This window comes from Girardinichthys multiradiatus, chromosome 4, assembly GCF_021462225.1.
Source record: "Girardinichthys multiradiatus isolate DD_20200921_A chromosome 4, DD_fGirMul_XY1, whole genome shotgun sequence".
NCBI classification, from domain to species: domain Eukaryota; kingdom Metazoa; phylum Chordata; class Actinopteri; order Cyprinodontiformes; family Goodeidae; genus Girardinichthys; species Girardinichthys multiradiatus.
The window spans coordinates 15,034,125-15,053,984 of NC_061797.1; the positions used below are offsets into that span (position 1 = coordinate 15,034,125).

Here is a 19,860-nt window from a genome sequence, read left to right on the forward strand (position 1 = left end):
TGTTAATTTGCCCATCGCTACTAACATCTGACTGGTAATATTTTCTATTTTTAAGGCATTAAAAACCTCTATCAAACAGTCAACATTATTTACCCAGAAAACTAAAATTATTTCTTGCCGCTGAGTCTTCTCCCACAACTTCTTGGACAACTTTAACTGTAAATTTTACTTCCTCCCAAGATCCAGGGGTATTTCCCCTCCTTGAGTCTCATATCGTCGGAAGGTGGCCTCACCCGTTCCAATTTTCATAAAATCTTAAAGCTTTAAATACTGTATGTTAACCATTAATTATTTTTCCATCGCTACCAAAGCGCAGCATCACTGCAAGAATCTCTGATTTATTTAAAGCCTTTAATAAAAGTTGTAATTTTCACAGGATTCTGGATAGGAATGAACATCCCAACAATGAATAATAACATAACTGAGTCCTTTCCCTGGAGCAAGAAAACTTTAGATGAAACTTCCACGGGGAGCTGAGACTCTCCTGGAGGCTATTTGAATTGTAGGAAAATGAGAAATGGGAACGCAATCTTCCACAGCTGTGCTGAAATATAACTGCAGAAAGAACAGTAACTTACAAGCCATCAGACAGCTTGTAAAACATAGGACCACAGGCGATTCAAGCAGGCACAGCTTAACAAGCTCCTAATGAAAGAAACCACAGACTCCTGGCTAACAAAATGCAGTAGGACTTGTATTAGTGAATGAGAGGAAACCAATGAGTGACTGCTGCCGTGTGCATCTGTACGGTCAAATGGTGCTGAAGCTGGTTCTTGGTTTTCATTCGCAGGGTGTTGCAGCGTCATTTGAGGCTTCATTAAGGAAGGAAGGAGAAGCGGCTGTCACTACACAGACACTTGTGCTCAGAAGACAAACTCAGCGGTAAAACTAGGACAAGTTGAACGAGGTCCATGGATCAGAAGGTTCAAATCAATATTGCAAACTTTGAAGTGATTATATGAATAAAACCTCAACAGAGAAGAACTGCTCTCATCAAGTCTTTGCTGTCCCCAAGGAGTAAGTAAAGCTTGTAAAAACTGCAGATAAAATCAGACTTATTCATGAAAAACAAACTACAATGTTTGTGATGAATAAACCAGTAAATCTTCAAAAAGCACAAGAGTTTTTTAAATACACTAATCTAATATTAAATACTTTATTCTCTATAAACATGACAGATATTCACAAATAAAAGCGATATTGGTGATTTGCAATAAAGTCTTATAATACAAATGTTCAAAAACATCCCTCTGTGTACACCTTTCTTGGCTCAAACTCAGATTGTCACAGTGATTCCTTCACCTGTAGTGGATTTTATAGGAATGTTAATACAAGGAAAATAGATCCTTTCAGCTTATAGCACACACAAGCCTTACAAAGGCTGCTGGTACTTTTTGTTTGAATATAAACATTGTTCAGCAAAAAAACCTGTTGGAGGTGGCTTTAACATTGCATCTGTAGAGTCAGCAGTAATGAAAAATGACCCTAATTTGTTTTTTACTTTAAAGGAACTGGATGTGCAGGACATTACATTTCTGTGTGCCTAAAAGTCCTAAATCTGACTACAGTAATATTAAAAACCTCTAATGAGAGTCATGTCGAACTGCGCCCACTAAATGACTTCATTACTCCACTACAGATTTCTCCTTAGAGGTTCTGGATTTGGAACCATCTGGATGTTCTGGTTCTGAGGGTCCTGGAGGGTCGGTTGGTGGACTGGGGGCATTCTCTACATCAGGCTCTAGCTCAGGAGCTGTGGAACCTTTGGAAACTCCTGAAAAATATAACACACAGTTTATTTTATTCCACTAAAACCTGCTTTGATAAATCTTTAGCCTTTATCAAGGATGGTAAATCTGACTGATACCACCTGATACGTCTATGCTTGGTTCTGTTCGGCTTGGTTTATTCACAGAAAATGTCATCTCAAGGCACTTTACAAGACAAACAGATCCCATTAATACGTAATTTAGAGAATCCACTTCTGTCTAAGTTCAGTTCAGTCCAGTCCAACACAGTTACAAGGACATATGCAGATCCAATTCCATACAGTCTACTTCAATCCAATTGTAATACAATACTGTAAAATTTGCTTGATTATTTAATGCAAATTGGTAAAAGGTTATCTATCTAAGCAAACCCCGCCAACTGAATTGCAGAGCTAATTTTTCAGCAATCTCAACTCCTCAGTAAGCATGTGGCAACAGTGAGAGAAGCCCGTTCCTTTTAACAGAAAGAAACTTCCAGGAGAACCAGGGCGACCATCACAAAATGAATCCTAGCAATGGCTTTATCCAGGATAGATACGCAGCTAAACACAGGAAGCCTTGTTCAGGAGTACTTTCTATGAAAAAAGAGCACACAACATTAGACACCTACTCTGTTATTGGGTTTGTCTTGTAAAGAGAATTAGCTAAACACAGAAAGAGTACACAAAGTCAGTGGCAGCCAATGCTCTTATCAGTAACTATCGCGGACAGAGAAACGGCTAAACACAGAAAAACTGGGCCAGGACTACTTTCTATATGATGATAATGTCACTAGAGACCATTGGGTTAAAAACACCTTTTCAAAATCTGTTTTTTACAGCTAACATATCTTGTACTACAAATAAGGTGTCGAAAGAAGGAGAGTGTGACATGACCTATTTAAACAGCTTTGAAAACTAAAAATTACTTTTAAGTGAAAGTAGGTGAACAGCTACATTAGATAAAACATTCAGTGAATCAAAGCTGCATAAAAACAACACTACTGATGGTAGGGACCAAGGTTTTTTTGTATTGTTTTTCTTTTCCAACTATTAGCCACGTATTCAAAATGCAGAACACAAAGGTCAAGTAGTGGTTTGGCTGCTTTATGAATGCATTAGCTAGGTTACACCATTAACCCTGTAGTTAGGAATGTAGCTAAACTGCAAGAAAGCAACAGCAAAACCTTTTTTAAACTGTAACAGCCTATTACCATCGCCTAGTTGCCTCTGACAGGTAATAAGCACAGCTGAAAGAAAAACATTTGTCTGGATTTATTTTTGCAGGTTTCACACATTCGCCGTGTCTTTAGCTGACAAACTGAGAGATACCTGCTGCAAACAAAGTCTGGGAAAGCACACCTGTTGTTAGCTGCATGTTCTTGCTGTAACTGGCAGCTGAAGACATGGCCTGACCCAGAGCTTGGTTGGTGCCCAGAGGAGCCCCGGGGGTTTTGGCCGCTGCTGCCGAGTGAGGTTTGGATTTTGAGTCCTTGCCTGGTTTAGTCCACACCAGACTCTCTGTTACCTGCAGAGCAGCCCCCATCTTCTGAGCCATGTCTATCATCTGTTGGCAAATAAAAGAAACGGGGTTAAAAAGTCATGGCATGTACCTACAGCTGGCTCTCCAGGATTCTTCAGGATCCACAATACCTCAGGATCAAACTCAAAGTTGTTACTGCTATCCCGAAGTTGGTTGACTTTCCTTTCCATCTCCTGATATTGATCCAGAGCTCTCTTCTTGTCACCATGATTATAGAGGAATATTGCAAAGTTCAGGTTGACCATGGGGTTGGTTCTGTGGGTATTGGTCAGCAAGGAAGAAAAAGAAACAATGATTTCTATAAAGTTTAATATTTTAAACAATAAGAATTTCAGTGTGGAATCCAAGACTCACTCATCAAGATTAACGGCTTGTTCATATGCTCTGGTGGCATTCTCCACGTCTTCCAAATTAGTCAAAGCGACTGGTAATTATAGACACAAGAAAAGGGTTACCATTTAACACAAGACTGGCTGGACATGGCATTTTTTTGTGAATGGTCCAGAAAATGTTCCAATATATTTTAATAGAAAAAATTCAAACAGATGCCCACAAACATTAAAATATCATAATAATAAGTATATAAATAATAAGTCTGAATAATAATAATGTTTCTTATAAATGTTCTTAGTTGCCCTTGCTGCTCTATATCACCTTCTGGTGAACAAATTTCCCAACTAAAAGCCCTTTTGCTCTGTTTGCCTTTAGTACAAATCTCCCAGCCTTCTTTGCTCTATTTCAATAATGTTATTGGCCATGTTGACGATTCTGGACAGTCTGCTTTAAATAACTTACAATGATAGCTGTGAGATTATTAGTCTTTAGTTAGCTGCCATAGTTGTAAAGGATTTCCTTTTAATGTCGGAACTGTAGCCCAGATCATTTCTCCGTCTTTGACACAGTACCTGCTAGCAACATATAGAGTTCCCCCATGCGTGGGTTCAGATTAATGGCTGCGCTGAGGAAATGGAAAGCTGAAGCGTACTGCTGCATGGTCAGGTGTACCAGCCCCAGGTTGTACAACACTTTCCAGTCAAAGGGAGACAAGTAGTGAGCGCGTTTCAGGCAGCTGATGGCCTGTGGGAACAAGTGGAGGAGGAAGCCTTGTAATTGTATCTGAGGCGAAACAATCCAGGAACAAGCGGACTTATAATGCTTCAAGGACACAATTAGATTCAGTTGTGTTACAAGCCACTATTATATTACAGATATGCATTAATGATAAGTATTAAAAAACGATACAGCCACAGTTTAGTTCATATTCTGACACATAATACCTTCAGCACAAACTTAATTATTTCGCCCCCATACTTGAACTACAGCAGTTTTTCTGATAAAGTCAAGAGGGTTCATGAATGGGCTGTTATTTGCTTACATTTAACAGTCAAATCTGTTTATTGAAAATATATTTCAGTTATATATTTTCAGTTCTAGGGTTTTACGTATCAAGGTGCGAAAAAAAAAAGATCTCGTCTTCACAAGATTCTTCAACTTTAAATCTCGGGTGTACAAAAACACAACAGACAGCACAGTCGCTCTAAATGAAACAAAAACAAAGTTAAAATGGAAAGGCCAAGTGGATACAAAACTAAGTACACCCTTGTTGCTGCTATAAATTTAGATAAGAAAAGTAGCAGCCAGGTGTTGCTGATAAAATGCACTTAGCCTCTCTATGACAGCAGGAGTTTTGGCGGTTTGCTGGTCTGGAGCACCGATGTGTGTGTAAACGTAATGTCAGTGTGGAAAGACATCAGCAATAGGCTTAGAAAAGCAACCTGTACATCCATGCATGGATATCCATTTCATGCAAGGCTTTACAGACTAAACAAGTAAGGACAATTTGAACAGGTTGTCAGGAGAAAGCCTCTTCGGTTTAAAAAAAGATATGGCAGCATGACTTAAGTTTGCTAAGTTTCATCTGAACTATTTACAAAACTCTAGAGGAAAAAACATGTCGTTTGGATAGATGAAACCAAAGCAGAGATGTTTGGCCGTAACCCATAGTGCTTTGTTTGGGAAAAAGCTGAACACAACACCAGAACACCTCATAGCAAGTGCTCAACACGGTGGTGGAAGGATGATGATTTGGGCTTGTTTTGCAGTCAGTGAAACTGATTATGAACTCCGTGTACCAAAGTTCTCTTTTGAGAACATTTTGAGGTCCTCTTTTCCACAGCTGAAGATGAGCCCAAACTAGGCTCTGAGACACAGCAGCATAGAGCAAACATCTTCTTAAATATTACTACAGAAGGTGTTTCTACAACTATTTAAATGATTGGGTGTACTTAGTTTTCAGACACACAGTCTCTCCGTTTTAGCTTTAATCTTGTTTAATAAAGAATCTGATGTACTGTTTTGTACTCTGGAGGTTGAACCTGATTAGAACCTGATCATTTTAAATATGTAAAACCTAACAACTGAAACAGGATGTCCTTTCTTTTTCCCACGACTATACCTGGTCTAATAATCCAATTTACTTCTTCTAACCTTTTTGCTGTACTAAAGCAAAGCATAAAACCAGCATCACTCACAGCAACATATTTCTTCTTGCCAAAGAAGCACATGCCAATGTTGTTCCAGAGAGGGGGGCTCTCCGGCACGGCGCAGGCTGCCACTCTGTACTTGTTCATGGCCACATCAAAGTCACCGTGGGTTTGCATCATGCTGCCTGCAGCCAGGATGGCCTGAGAAGAAAAACAGTGATTAGACACATATTAGCGGAAGATGTAGGCTTTGAAACAGAACATGATGAAGGTCTGACTGGAACATCTGACCTTCTGCTTTCAGTGAACCGCTCTAAAAACAATGTGCTGCCCTCAGGAGTTCAGCAGGACACTAAGTTAGAGATGAAGAGCAGTGTTGTGCCAGGAACAGCATACCTTATAATTGTTGGGGTCAAACGTGAGGGCATTCCCAAGATGCTCGAATGCTTTTTGGTATTTCCCAAGCTAAACAGGAAAAACATAATATTATTGCTATTACTCTTTCTTTAATTAGCAAAAAGAAAATCCCAGAAAAGGCTGCGAACATTTCTACCTACCTGCAAAAAAAGGAGGCCAAGAGTGGTGAGGAGTTCAGTGTTCTCTGGAGAGAATCTGAATGGAGAATGGGGCAAGCTGAATGACATGTCACCTCATCCTCATTGTGCTTCTAACTACATTAAATGCCTGCACTTGTTTGAGCTCAGAAGCTGCTGATTATGCGATCAGGCTTTATTCAGCTTAATTGCAGCGTTTCAATTAGGACGGGTTTGGCCCGAAGAAAACTGTGGAGAGGAGGCACATGGACTCTAAAATAAGCCTCACAGTGGTGAGCCTCATTAAAGGCAGCAAGTATTGGGGCATTTGATTAATTTATTTGGTCTCAACAGGAGGTAGCCATAATGAGTGCTATTACAGACACTGATGTCATTTTCTTATTTACACCATGGCATCATGTTTAAAAATTCAGCATACGGGAAATAGGGAGAATTTATAAGGGAGCCGAAAAGGACCTCAGGTAAATAAATATGGCCAAGATAGAGCCTTTGGGCTGAAATAAATGAGAACCACCTCCTGCAGGGAGGCTGAAAATCAGTGGATAAACAAAGAGACAAGTTGAAGGCAGAGTCTTAAGTACTTCAACTTGAAATAAGGGATGAAATGGCCATTACAGAGCCTTGCAAAACTATTTCTATCACTTGGACTTTTTCATAATACAACCACAAGCTTTATAATATTTTATAGGAATTTTATGTGACACGTCAACACAAAGCAGTGCATAAATGGGAAGTGGAAGGAAAAAAGGTAAATGATTTTCCAAATTTTCAACATAAAACGTTGAAGAGTGTGGCTTGCATGTGTAATCAGGTACCCTTTTCAATAAAACCATGTGGTTGAGATTAAAAAATAATGAATTTATTTCTTCCCCCAGCAGCTTGATAGACACTAATGTTCTCTTAACAAACCTCTCAGGCCTTCACAGAACAGCTGCCTTTATACTGAGATTAAATTACACACGGATGGACTCGGTTCACTAATTAGGTAAAGGCAACTGGTCATTCTCCTTCCTTGCCACTGGTGTGCGCTGTTTTGGGTTGGTTTGTGACATAAACCAGACTGTGGTTGTAACGTGACAAAATGTGAAACATTTCAAGGCATATTAATCATTTTTAAAAGGCACTGTGGAAGACACCAATCTGTATTATAACAGTAGTACTACCCTCTTATTTCAATATTAATTCTACTAAATCTTCTCTGTTGCTCAGTGGATGTTAACAGTTTAAACCTCACTTACTCCACTGCTCTCTTATACACTTCAATGGCCTTGTCAGCTTCTCCAGCCATCAGATGGACTTTCCCGAGCATCATGAAGGTCTTGTCATGTTTATTTATCTGTAGAGCGAGGTTTAGATGTTCCTCAGCCTGACAGACACAAAGCATCAAAATGAAAAAAAAAAAAAAAACAAACAACCCCAATTTTCTACAATGTGATGTTGTGAATACTCACATATTTGAAATCTTTGATGAAGTAATAACACACACCCAGGTTATGACTGATCTCCTAGGGTGAGAGAACATTGCATGTCAGATTTACACAGAGTGTTGCTCTTAGTTTAATTGTCCAACAAAAATAGCACTGAAGCCAGTTTTGTGGAAACAGAAAGATGGAGGATCCAACACACTCTGCTGTGAGTGAATAGTGTTCCTCTGTGGCCAGTTTATCTTCAACCTTCAACGAAGTTGCTCTTTAACGAAGTGTTGTTGAGAAAACCAAAGTTCACTCAGAATACTTTCCGTTCTAGATGTGAGGAGAACTTCTGGCTGTGTCTTTCCGACTCAACGATGCCAGGAAGCACCACTTCACACTTTCCTTTCAAATTTCCAGGGAAAGTATCAACTCTGTACTGTGATGTGATGTGTGTGTGTCTGTGTGTGTTATTTACCCAGTCTTTCTCGTTACGTTTTGCAGCTTCATTATAGAACTCAATAGCTGCTTTGTGCTTTCCAAGCAGAAATCTAGGAAAAGAATAAAAAATAAAAAAAAACATCGATATTCATATTGAGAAAAGCTTCCACATGTGGATGAATTTAGCCAGATAATATCTGTAAAATTACTGTTCTTCACCTGCCAGCAGTTTTACAATAATTACTATAAAGCCCTCTTATGCTGATCTTGTTAGTTAGTGAGGGAAACTTCATGCGCTCATGACGGGTTCAGTGCAGCAGACTTACAGTGATCGGGCCACTTGGTTGAGGTTGTCGGAGCTGCTGGGATTAAGGATGGCACAGCTCTGAAACAGCTCCAGGGACTCCTGGATCTTCCCCTCAAGACGTAAGATTAGTGCTAGATAACAACAAAGACATGGCAAAAAAAGAGGATTTTCATCTCTGTGAAGAAAAAATGAAAGGACATAAAAAAATCAAAGGCACCGCATGGCATCCGAAGAGCAGATTTGGGGAAATTAGACCACATATCGCGGAGCTTAGGAGTCGACTGCAGGAGAGCTTTTTTATTGAGTGCACCTTTTAATTAACCTCACATATGTTAAATGTGTGAAGGGAATGACAGCAGTGACGGCTCACCTTGAACATATATGGCATATTCACACATTCCATTGGTTTCCTGCAGTTGCTCTTTAATGATTACCTACAGAAATAGAGAAAGAGACAAGAGTTCATTTATTTAACTGCAAAACTCAAGAGCCATTTGGCTAAAAAGAATTATAATTTAGTATTACTATAACTTCAATAAGATATCATGTTGAAACTAATTAAAAGTTGTATTCCAACTGTTTTTGTGGGTTTTGATGCTGTTCTACTTGCTACTACTTGCAAAGATGGAAGAGATGAACAAAAAAAATACTATCCTCCGGTGTGGTACAATTATTATAACGCACTAAAGCAATCAGTCTAAGTGCTGCATCAGCTAATGTCCAAATTAGCTTCTTTACCTCGTCTGAACGTTGACAAAAAATATTTACTTTTTAATTATATGTTTGTGTTCTGTTCATATAATGAAATTATTTTAGGTCAATATGTGGTTTCGAGACTTCAAACAGGCAACCCTATAAGGCAAAATGATTACTAAATATTGCATTAATCATATCAGTTGCAATTAATCCACATTTTCATACTCAACTGTTTCTAATCAGTTTCTTTAATGTTTCCAACCTTGTGTTGGCCCTATAATCTGTGTCAGTTGTTGTCATCTTTTGCAGCGAGACTTTACCCAGAAGGCTGAATGTACTGTATTATAAATCCTGACACTTGGAATATAAATACTGGGCATTCCAAACAGCCTTTGTGATATGGATATTGCATACACTGATGCTGAGATGACGATTCCTTTGTAATACATTGTGAGACCCTAACTAGGATTTCCTCTTTTGTTTTAAATGGGCACTAAGCCTCCTGAAACCTACATTACTTATTATGAAATCATAATACAATATTCAGGACCAGCGGAGTGTCACAATTTTTTGTTTTATGTTAAATTCTCAAAATCCCAAATATGGAGTAAATCAAAGCAAAAATAAATAAATAATAAAAATGTGCTCACAGTAAAGCAACTTAATTTCAGTGGAGACATTTGAAAGGACTCAGCTGACATGTTTCTCCATGTTTTAGCTCCTCTTCAACGACTTCCCTTTAAACCCTGAATAAAATGGAAAACTTCTTAAATAATAGGCTCTCAATAACTGAGCTCCATTTCATCTTAAATAACACATAATTTTATATACAAGCACTTTCCTCCAGGACATAAAGTATCTTCAGCAGAGCTTTCCCTTCTCAGGTTGCTCTTTTGTGGAACCAGCTCTTTGTTTTTGTTTGGGAAGCAGACACTCCGTCCTTGTTTTAGACCAGGGTCCAAACAGACATCTTAAAGTGGGATTTTTGTCTTAAATGTTCAGAATTTCAGAAATATACTCCAACTTTTAGATTTAAGTGTAGATGAAAGTTATGAAAAGTCTTAAGGCTAAGAATCATCTGTTACTCTCCTGGTTATTTAAGACAGCTCCAGAGGTCTCTCAACTGGTTTGGAGTTGCCACTGGGGGGCCAGTCATGGCACCTAGAAGACAGAGTCATGTCCTCTGCCCTGCTGGGGTCCCTGTCTGAGTTTGATTATCAGTTATAATGTTCAAAGAAGCCAAAATAAGGTAGGGAAAATAGGTTTGGGCACGCAATACAGAGGAAATAAGGGAAAACTGCTCGTCTTTAATTTACTACATAAATACCCTGGCTTATTTCACACATTCTGCATAAAAAAATACATAAAACATTATTGTGTTGAATGTGAACTTATCTTAAGATTTTCACAATTTTATCCAGGATCAGTTTTGCAGCACAGCAACATATCATAAACCAGCTCTGAGAATAACTTTTCAGATTTGGTCCTATACCTCTCTTAGAACATAGCTTTGAGTCAAAATTGTCTTTATACTTAAGTCCATTCTTAACAGCACTTATTAAAGGTATATAAGTTTGAAAAAATCTGGTCCCAGCCTCCTATCCTTTTTTCAAAGCTTCTAGCTGGAGAGGTGCATTCTTTGGAGTAATTAATGCCAATGACTTTGTTGTTGCCTAGCGCCGTGCTTCAGTATTTGAGTTTCTTTCCTGTTTTCTCAACCCTCAGTTGGTCGAGGCAGATTGATGCTCACCCTGAACCCAGTTCTGATGTTGATTTCTTCCTATTAAAAGGTAGTCAAGAGGGATGAAGCGCCTGGCGTCGGCGTAGAGCACGCGACCCAGTGCTCAAGGCAGGTGTCCCAGGTTCGAGTCCCGACCCCAGAGTCCTGTGCTGTATGTCGTCTCCCTCTCTCCACCCCACTTCCTGTCTGCCTACTTAATTAAAAAAAATAAAGGCCACTAGTGCTGCAAAAAAGAAAAGTAGGTAAAAATCTAAATCTAACCGTACTGAATGATGATTTGGACTAAATGAACTGTATCGAATGCACTGAGATTAGATTTTATTACACAAGAGTTGGACCTGATAGTTTGGTAAAGTGCTTTGAGATTAATTTTGTAATGAAATAAAACTGGACTGAATACATTTCTTTGTCAAAGACACAGGATCAGTCTTTAAGAGTATATATATAGAGAGAGTTTTGCGGCTGACTTGTCAATGCTTTGTTTGAAGTATTACCCTGCTGAGAAGATATTTATAGACTTAAAACAACCTCAATATCCTAACAGTCTGCGTTTACATTGCAAGTCATCCTCACAGTCAGATTTATAAAACTTCACAACAGGAAATCTGGGTCGGATCTGGAATTTCAGCAGATTAAATGACTGTGATGAAGGGATGTACGTGTTATCGCCTTGCATGGGACTGATCTTCAGAGTAAGAGTAAGAAGGCGTATTTCAGTAGCACGTCCTACAATTGCAGGCATCTATTCGCAGAATACTTATCAGATTCATACAGCAATTACTGCAGAGAATAAGTAGAGTGGAAAGCTGAAGTGTGTATTTACCGAGCACTCAGCTCAATCATGCTTTCCTTCACTGTACTCAGACCTGATCTGACAGTAAGCACATGTTGGTCAATGACAGAATAAGCCACAGGGAAATTCAAATAATTTACCTTACAGGTCTCATAGTCTTTGCGCAGGTAGTGCTGGTGGATCAGCCAGTTTCTTCTCTCCACAATGGGAAGCTCTGGAGCTGGGTGGGAAAACATAGCCAAGAGGGAAAAAAAACTGTGATGGAAAATAAACTGGAGGTATTTTAGTCTCATTACATTTTTCCTCTCAGGTGATGTCTCGTTTTGTTAAAAGATAAAAGATTAATTTTGCACGCGCCCTCCTTTTGCAGTCATTAAAAGGTGTCGGATCTGACAGTGAGCACAGATGTTCTGCAGCAACCTCAATCCACAAGCTGGATTTGAGTCAATTTACCTGACACACTGAAAATATTTGCTTGTTAGCTAGGTTTCACTTAAGAACAGATGGCTCTGACTGTAAACACTTACGTCTGCGGTATGTGTGCAGTCCTTTTATATATTCCGACAGGCAAATAAATAATCTGGAAAGAGCCCTACCTCTGCAGTCAGATGCACGTCTTTGATGCGACAGTTAACATAGATGCTGAGACTTCAACCAACCCCGGGCTAAACTTTAATCAATTCACCAGCCAGGCTGTAAATGTCACCTTGTAAGGAAGTTTTGGCTAACAAACACTTGCTTCTTTCCCTCCTCCTTCTCCATCTTTCTTTTTAACATCTTGGCAGGTTGAGATATTCTTCTTGTTGCCAGGGCAACACTGTCTCTCGGAAGCCAGGTGCTTGTGACAGAACTGAGAGCGTACAGAGGTTGAATGAAAGTGGGAGGCTGAGAGAATGAGCAGCACAATGTAGGGCTTTAGAAAAGGGTTAGGTAACCTCAAGAGCCAAACCACAATGCTCCAAGTTCTCTTCCCAGCCGAGAGCAACATTTCATTTCACAAGGAAGGAAAATGTAATTCCAGCTGAAGCAAGTTTGATTCCCATAATCCTGTTATCTCGCGCCTGTTACCTTTCCCTCCGGGGCCTAAAAATAGGATTCAAAACATTGTAAAATAAAGTGCTAGCTTTGAGTCTGTCAGTGACATTGTAGAGAGGGAGGAGTGTTATTAAAGAACAGTGTGTAACAAAACAGTATGAATCACACCAAAGCACCCCTCTGTTTTCATCTGCCAGCACTTGAAGCAGAACTCAGGATTTGGTGAAAGAACCAAAGTCGATCTTAAGTGTTTCGCAAAGTTCCTTTCCACTGGTGAGCGTAAAAACTGGAGGGATTTCACACGTTCGCCACATCAAGATTCGAAACGGTCCCATTTGTGGAGACCCAATCCGCTTTCTTCCCGCTGAGAGAACAATGATGTTCTCGTCTCTGCGATTCCGCCGTGTTTCCTGTATCTGAATTCAAGACAACAAGGCAGATTTTGGAGAAGAGAAACTGAAAACATCTGTAACACACAACTACAGGGGGGAACAAGAAAAGCCCAGCATGTGATGTCCCATGTATAACTGTGTGGAGGAAAAAAAATACTTTATCCCAAACATAAAGGAATTATGGCATTGTTGCATTTAAACTGGCAAATGCTAAGACAGCTTTGCCTAGCTTGTGTTTCAGCCATGTGTTAAAGGAGGATAAGAGCAGAAAAGAGGCGGGCTGAGATCAAAGGACACATGGGGAGATTATAAAGAAAAAACGGAAAGTTTGACTCCAGAAAATGGCAGAAATCCCCTCATCTTGTTGAGTTATTTTATCTAATCTTTCGCGGCTGAAACACTGAAACATGCTGCAACAGAAACAGTCATGTTGGCACCTTCTGGGCTTTAACCAGGAAATATGCTGAGCTGCACTGCTGATAACCTAATAATAGACCATAATACTCTTGTTGTGCACAGCATAATTAACTTTGCGCCTGCATTAAATTATTCTAATTGCATTTCATGATAGTAATTATAGAATATATATAAACCTTCGGTATCCATGGACACAAATACAATATGCTTTGTTACTTTCTATTTCATTATGTTTAAGGTTTAGACTTTTGACTAACAATTTCAAGTAATAATTACCCGAAATCATAAGCAGAATTAAAATCTAATCAGGAGATTGTTTCCTAATTAACAGGATCTGGTATTTATAGTGAAATGGCATTTCAGATTTTTAGGCCACTATTTGAAACATTAGTCCAATATGAAGCTTTCTGTTTTTGAACTGGTTTTATTGCTTATTAAGGTCATTATTGTTCCATCTAAAATGCTGAAACAGCGCTTAATAAAAATTCTCACATCCCCATACGTCTATGATGGCTCAATATATGCTCAAACCAACTGACTTAAAACTAAAGAAACTGCTGCTGGTCAAAACTGGAAAGACTTAAAGCCCGCCCTAAGCTTTCAGATCTTTTCACATTTTTGAGGCATATATTCAGAGATTTTGGTCCATATTGACATTATGGTGTCACAGTTGCTGCTGATTTGTCATCCGGACATCCATGATGCTAATTTCCCACTCTCAACACATTCCAAACATGTTCTATTGGATTGGGATCTGGTGACTTTGGAGGCCACTGGAGTACCGTGAACTTGGTTTGATTTTCAAGAAACCAGTCTGAGATGATCCGAGGTCTGCAACATGCCGCATTATCCTGGTGGAAAAAGCTATCAGAGAATGGGAACACTGTGGTCTTAAAGGGACGGAGAGGCTCAGCAGCAATACTCAGGAAGGCTGTGGTGTTTTTAAGAAAACACCTCCCCACACCACTTTACTACCACCAGCAGCCTGATCCATTTATACAAGGCAGGATTGATGCATGTTTTCATGCTATTTACACCAAATTCTGACCCTGCCATGACCCTGCTATCTGAATGTTGTACCTGAATGTGAGACTTATCGGTCCAGCCAATGTTTTCCAAATCTGTTGCTGATCATTTTTAGTGAGCCTATTAATTCAAGACTCAGTTTCTTGTTCTTAGCTAAACAGGAGTAGCACCCGGTGGGGTCTTCTGCTGCTGCAGGCCATCTATGTTTCCCACGTAACTTGGTTGTAACAAGTGGATATTTGAAATGCCTTTCCTTCACCTCAAACCAGTCTGCCCATTCTCTGGGCAGCTGCAACTGACTGGATATTTTCTCCTTCTCAGACCAGTATCTGTAAACCCAAGAGGTGTCTGTACATGGAACCCCTAGGAGATCAGCAGCTTCTGAAATACTCAACCTGCAGCTCAGCAACTATGCCACATTGAAAGTTACCTAAATCCAAATCTGTGACCAAGACAGCAAGTATTTGTGATGTATCAAGAGCCACGGTATCCAGGGTAATGTCAGCATACCACCAAGAAGGACGAACCACATCCAACAGGATTAACTGTGGACGCAAGAGGAAGCTGTCTGAAAGGGATGTTCGGGTGCTAACCCGAATTGTATCCAAAAACATAAAACCACGGCTGCCCAAATCACGGCAGAATTAAATGTGCACCTCAACTCTCCTGTTTCCACCAGAACTGTCCGTCTGGAGCTCCACAGGGTCAATATACACGGCCGGGCTGCTATAGCCAAACCTTTGGTCACTCATGCCAATGCCAAACGTCGGTTTCAATGGTGCAAGGAGCGCAAATCTTGGTCTGTGGACAATGTGAAACATGTATTGTTCTCTGATGAGTCCACCTTTACTGTTTTCCCCACATCTGGGAGAGTTACGGTGTGGAGAAGCCCCAAAGAAGCGTACCACCCAGACTGTTGCATGCCCAGAGTGAAGCATGGGGGTGGATCAGTGATGGTTTGGGCTGCCATATCATGGCATTCCCTTGGCCCAATACTTGTGCTAGATGGGCGCATCACTGCCAAGGACTACTGAACCATTCTTGAGGACCATGTGCATCCAATGGTTCAAACATTGTATCCTGAAGGTGGTGCCATGTATCAGGATGACAATGAACCAATACACACAGCAAGACTGGTGAAAGATTGGTTTGATGAACATGAAAGTGAAGTTGAACATCTCCCATGGCCTGCACAGTCACCAGATCTAAATATTATTGAGCCACTTTGGGGTGTTTTGGAGGAGCGAGTCAGGAAACGTTTTCCTCCACCAGTATCATGTACTGACCTGGCCACTATCCTGCAAGAAGAATGGCTTAAAATCCCTCTGACCACTGTGCAGGACTTGTATATGTCATTCCCAAGACGAATTGATGCTGTATTGGCCGCAAAAGGAGGCGCTACACCATACTTATAAATTATTGTGGTCTAAAACCAGGTGTTTCAGTTTCATTGTCCAACCCCTGTAAATATAGTTTATGATAAATATCAACTGTATAAAACAAGTTTCTATTATTACAACCATTCAGTTTGTTCACCACATATTCACCAGACGCCTCTACTGTGAATGGCTTCTTACAGAAAGGTTTATTCTGGACTAGTCTGACCCAGAATCTAGGCTTTACAATAACTTGCTCTCATTTGTTTCCTCAAAATATATGAAGTTCACCCCAGGAATGTTCTCCATACCATGTGGAAGGTCACTGCAGGGGGAATACAACGCCATACTGTAGCGAGCAGTAAACAGCTTTCCATAGTACCTGAACAAATGATGATTATAAAGCTAAAATCTACGAAAAAGCACAAGAGCATATGATTAATCTTATGAGAGCAGCATTAGGTGACAAAAACCATATTATCTAGATATTAAGATGACAAAAACCCATAAATGTACTATAAATGTTCCCCTCATATGTTCAACATGGCTCCGCAGCTCAGTAGGACCACAGAGGACAGAGCAAAGAGTGAGGGTGACCTCTGCAGGCAGATCTGGTCTTAACAACAAACAACAAACAGTGCAGTGTGGGTCGTACCTTTGGGTGCACGCCGCTTCTTGGCTTCAGTAGAAACTGGGAGCTGAAATCAATAAGATAAAAACAGATAAATACAAACCAGAATAGGACCAATGGAAAACATGTCCAGTGTTTCATGAGACAATTTGTTTCGCAGGTCCCACTAAAGTTATCTGCCCGACACCATAAAACTAATACATCTAGTTTGCAAACCCCTACTGCAGCTGGTGAAGCTCCTAATAAATGTATAACATGAGAAAAGTCATGTTTACAGTTTGATCTGTGTGATTTATCTTCTGAGAGAATGTTTCTATAAAGAGACAACCCTCTGACCGAAGATTTATCTGATACCTTCCTGAAGAACAAACCTTACTTTCTTTTATTAGTTTCTTCCCTAACTTTATAAAAGAAAGGCAATCATTAAGAAATAAAGCACTGAATGCTAAAGGTATTTAATTTTAGGGGATCATATCGTACTTGTTTAAGGTTTCTACAGTATCTCATTGTTTCATACCTAATCAGCGGTATTATAGGTCCACAATGAAAAGAGGTATTCTCTCAAACCAAAGAGCCAAATTACCAGTCTAAACTGGGAGACACGCCCGGCGGTCACAACAGGGCTTTCCTGAATATGAAACACATCTGAAGGATAACTTCTAACATGTTTGTTTGGCACACCCTAAAACAATGGGCGAGTCACTCACATTCCTCAATTTTGGACAAATTAACTGAGCTACAAGGGGTCTGGAGTGTGCAATCATATCATAGCATAGACCACACAAATCATAAAGAACAAAAGCCCGGGGCTTTGCCCTTTTCTCCATGAGATACATTGATGTTGAGTCAATAATTTTGTTGAAAAAGACAAAAGCTTTTCATCATGCACCGGAAACACTTTTATTTCTTGTTCTCAACATATGAAAATAACTTATTTATTATTATTATTACGACTACCAATACAATTTCATCATTTCTGATGTTGGTTTGCGAAACTTGAATTTCTGTTTTCCTTTCAGCAATTCAATTAAAAATGTTTTCAGAAATAATTACTGTACAAGTCTGGAGAAACAAAATAAATAAATAGAGAAAGTAGAAAACAGATTAATGAACTTCTATTAAGCTATGGTATTCAAATTGATTCGTTCGTTCGTCGTCTTCCGCTTATCCGGGACCGGGTCGCGGGGGCAGCAGACTCAGCAGAGACGCCCAGACGTCCCTCTCTCCAGACACCTCCTTCAGTTCCTCCAGGGGGAGCCCAAGGCGTTCCCAGGCCAGCCTAGAGACATAGTCCCTCCAGCGTGTCCTGGGCCGTCCCCTGGGCCTCCTCCCGGTGGGACGTGCCTGGAACACCTCCCGAGGAAGGCGTCCAGGAGGCATCCGGTATAGATGCCCGAGCCACCTCAACTGGCTCCTCTCACTGTGGAGGAGCAGCGGCTCTACTCCGAGCCCCTCCCGGATGGCCGAGCTCCTCACCCTATCTCTAAGGGAGTGCCCGGCCACCCTACGGAGGAAGCTCATTTCAGCCGCTTGTATCCGTGATCTCGTTCTTTCGGTCATGACCCAAAGTTCATGGCCATAGGTGAGGGTAGGAACGTAGACCGACCAGTAAATTGAGAGCTTTGCTTTTCGGCTTTTCGGCTCAGCTCTCTCTTCACCACAACGGACCGGCACGAAATCCACTGGTCCCCCAACCAGACCCCCTCCGGCCCTTGGCTGCGTCTAGAAATCCTGTCCATAAAAGTTATGAACAGGACCGGTGACAAAGGGCAGCCCTGCTGGAGTCCAACATGCACCGGGAACAGGTCCGACTTAGTGCCGGCAATGCGGACCAAACTCCTGCTCCGCTCGTACAGGGACCAGATGGCCCCTAATAAAGGGCCCCCGATTCCATACTCCTGGAGCACCCCCCACAGGGCATCACGAGGGACACAGTCGAATGCCTTCTCCAGGTCCACAAAACACATGTGGACCGGTTTGTCAAATTGATAAGAAAATAAAAAACATTAGTCATACTTATAAAATGCTATATAGACCGTGTAGTGGTTTACATGCTTGTCTTGACTTTCTTAAGGCTTGGCACACAAGCAGCCCAGTCCAAACCCAACTCAGTTACCTTTATGTATTGGTGGTGCCATTGTAATAAATAGTATTTGACAGTAAGAGAGCATAAGCTGCTGCCATTTGGATTTAGACATTATTAAAATAGAACAAGTTGCAAACCGCTTATTTAGGACAATTTACACCAGTGGCTACATAACTAACGCACGCATGCGCAGCCCAGTTGTCTTAAGCTATTTCTATTCATTTTATTGCTTGCGAAACGTTTTGAATGCATTGGTGGAGGTTTTGTTTAAGCAGGCCACTATGCCTAACGTTTCCTTACATCATAACTATTACATTAGTTATTTGTAGTGAAGTTATTTGCTACATTACATTAAATGCAATGGGTTAAAATAGTAGACAACGCATATTCTGCTTCTGCCACGATATTTGCTTCGTCTGTTTCTAGCTCCAACTTTAAGCACTCGGGTTCGAGTCTTGCAACGAGGTGAAAGGGATTAGATTTAAAAGTTGGAGCTAGCTGCACCTTCAACTAAGCTCCGACTTATCTGTTAGCAGCGCAGCTAACATGATTTTAAAACCAGCGCTTTTACAGACCGTGCTCATATAAACGGTGCTGGGTTATCTCACGAAATGTCTGGCGATCAAACAGTTTAGTGACATTATTTACACAGCAAAGTAATTTATTGTATGCACTCACCGCCGTTGCAGTCTCCTCGTCCGCCATCTTGAGAGGATCAACAGCAGAAGCCGTTGCTATGGTTACGAAGGCACAATACTGACGTGTACGGAATGACGTCTATGAATGTAAATGACGGACCCCTACAACCTATGAGTAAAAAGACCTGCAAAGAGCTGCAACAATGGAGGCTTTCAGACTGCTTTAAATTAATCTTCAGTTTAGAAAATGTTATCATAGCTGATATAATGACGTTAGTGATGTCAAGGATAAATATAATTAATCAGCAATCATTTCAGATTTTCAATATCCATCATGCAGCAAGTCAAACCGTCTCGTATGGCTCATCAAATAGACCATAACCTTGAATTGGTTACGCTGCACAGTAGTTTAACAGCAGATCACTTTCTCTCCAACACTTCCTCTCCTGACGGACACTGATGTGCTTTGGCCATCACCCTTACAACATAACTACAGCCCCTTTATATACAGGTCCTTCTCAAAATATTAGCATATTGTGATAAAG

General features: G+C 40.4%; 1 protein-coding gene across 7 annotated transcripts; it reads right to left on the reverse strand.

Moving 5' to 3' along the window:
* Nucleotides 1-1,142: 1,142 nt before the first annotated feature.
* Nucleotides 1,143-19,433, reverse strand: bbs4 (Bardet-Biedl syndrome 4). 7 transcript variants are annotated; one of them, XM_047363856.1, is made up of 17 exons: nt 19,356-19,378; nt 16,616-16,658; nt 16,272-16,372; nt 11,855-11,934; nt 8,855-8,918; nt 8,504-8,615; nt 8,215-8,287; nt 7,779-7,832; nt 7,566-7,693; nt 6,331-6,385; nt 6,170-6,238; nt 5,822-5,974; nt 4,196-4,367; nt 3,645-3,714; nt 3,401-3,545; nt 3,110-3,314; nt 1,143-1,774 (listed from the first exon to the last, which is right to left on the reverse strand). In XM_047363856.1, the coding sequence occupies exons 3-17, from the start codon at nt 16,306-16,308 to the stop codon at nt 1,626-1,628; spliced, it is 1,566 nt and encodes a 521-aa protein (XP_047219812.1). In that variant the 5' UTR covers nt 16,309-16,372; nt 16,616-16,658; nt 19,356-19,378; the 3' UTR covers nt 1,143-1,625. The 7 variants fall into 7 exon arrangements, with proteins under 7 accessions (XP_047219812.1, XP_047219813.1, XP_047219814.1 ...); XM_047363857.1 differs by lacking the exons at nt 16,272-16,372; nt 19,356-19,378 and adding exons at nt 9,831-9,926; nt 10,931-11,114 and having other exon boundaries at nt 16,616-16,659; XM_047363858.1 differs by lacking the exons at nt 16,272-16,372; nt 16,616-16,658; nt 19,356-19,378 and adding exons at nt 9,831-9,926; nt 10,931-11,114; nt 12,311-15,116.
* Nucleotides 19,434-19,860: the final 427 nt, after the last annotated feature.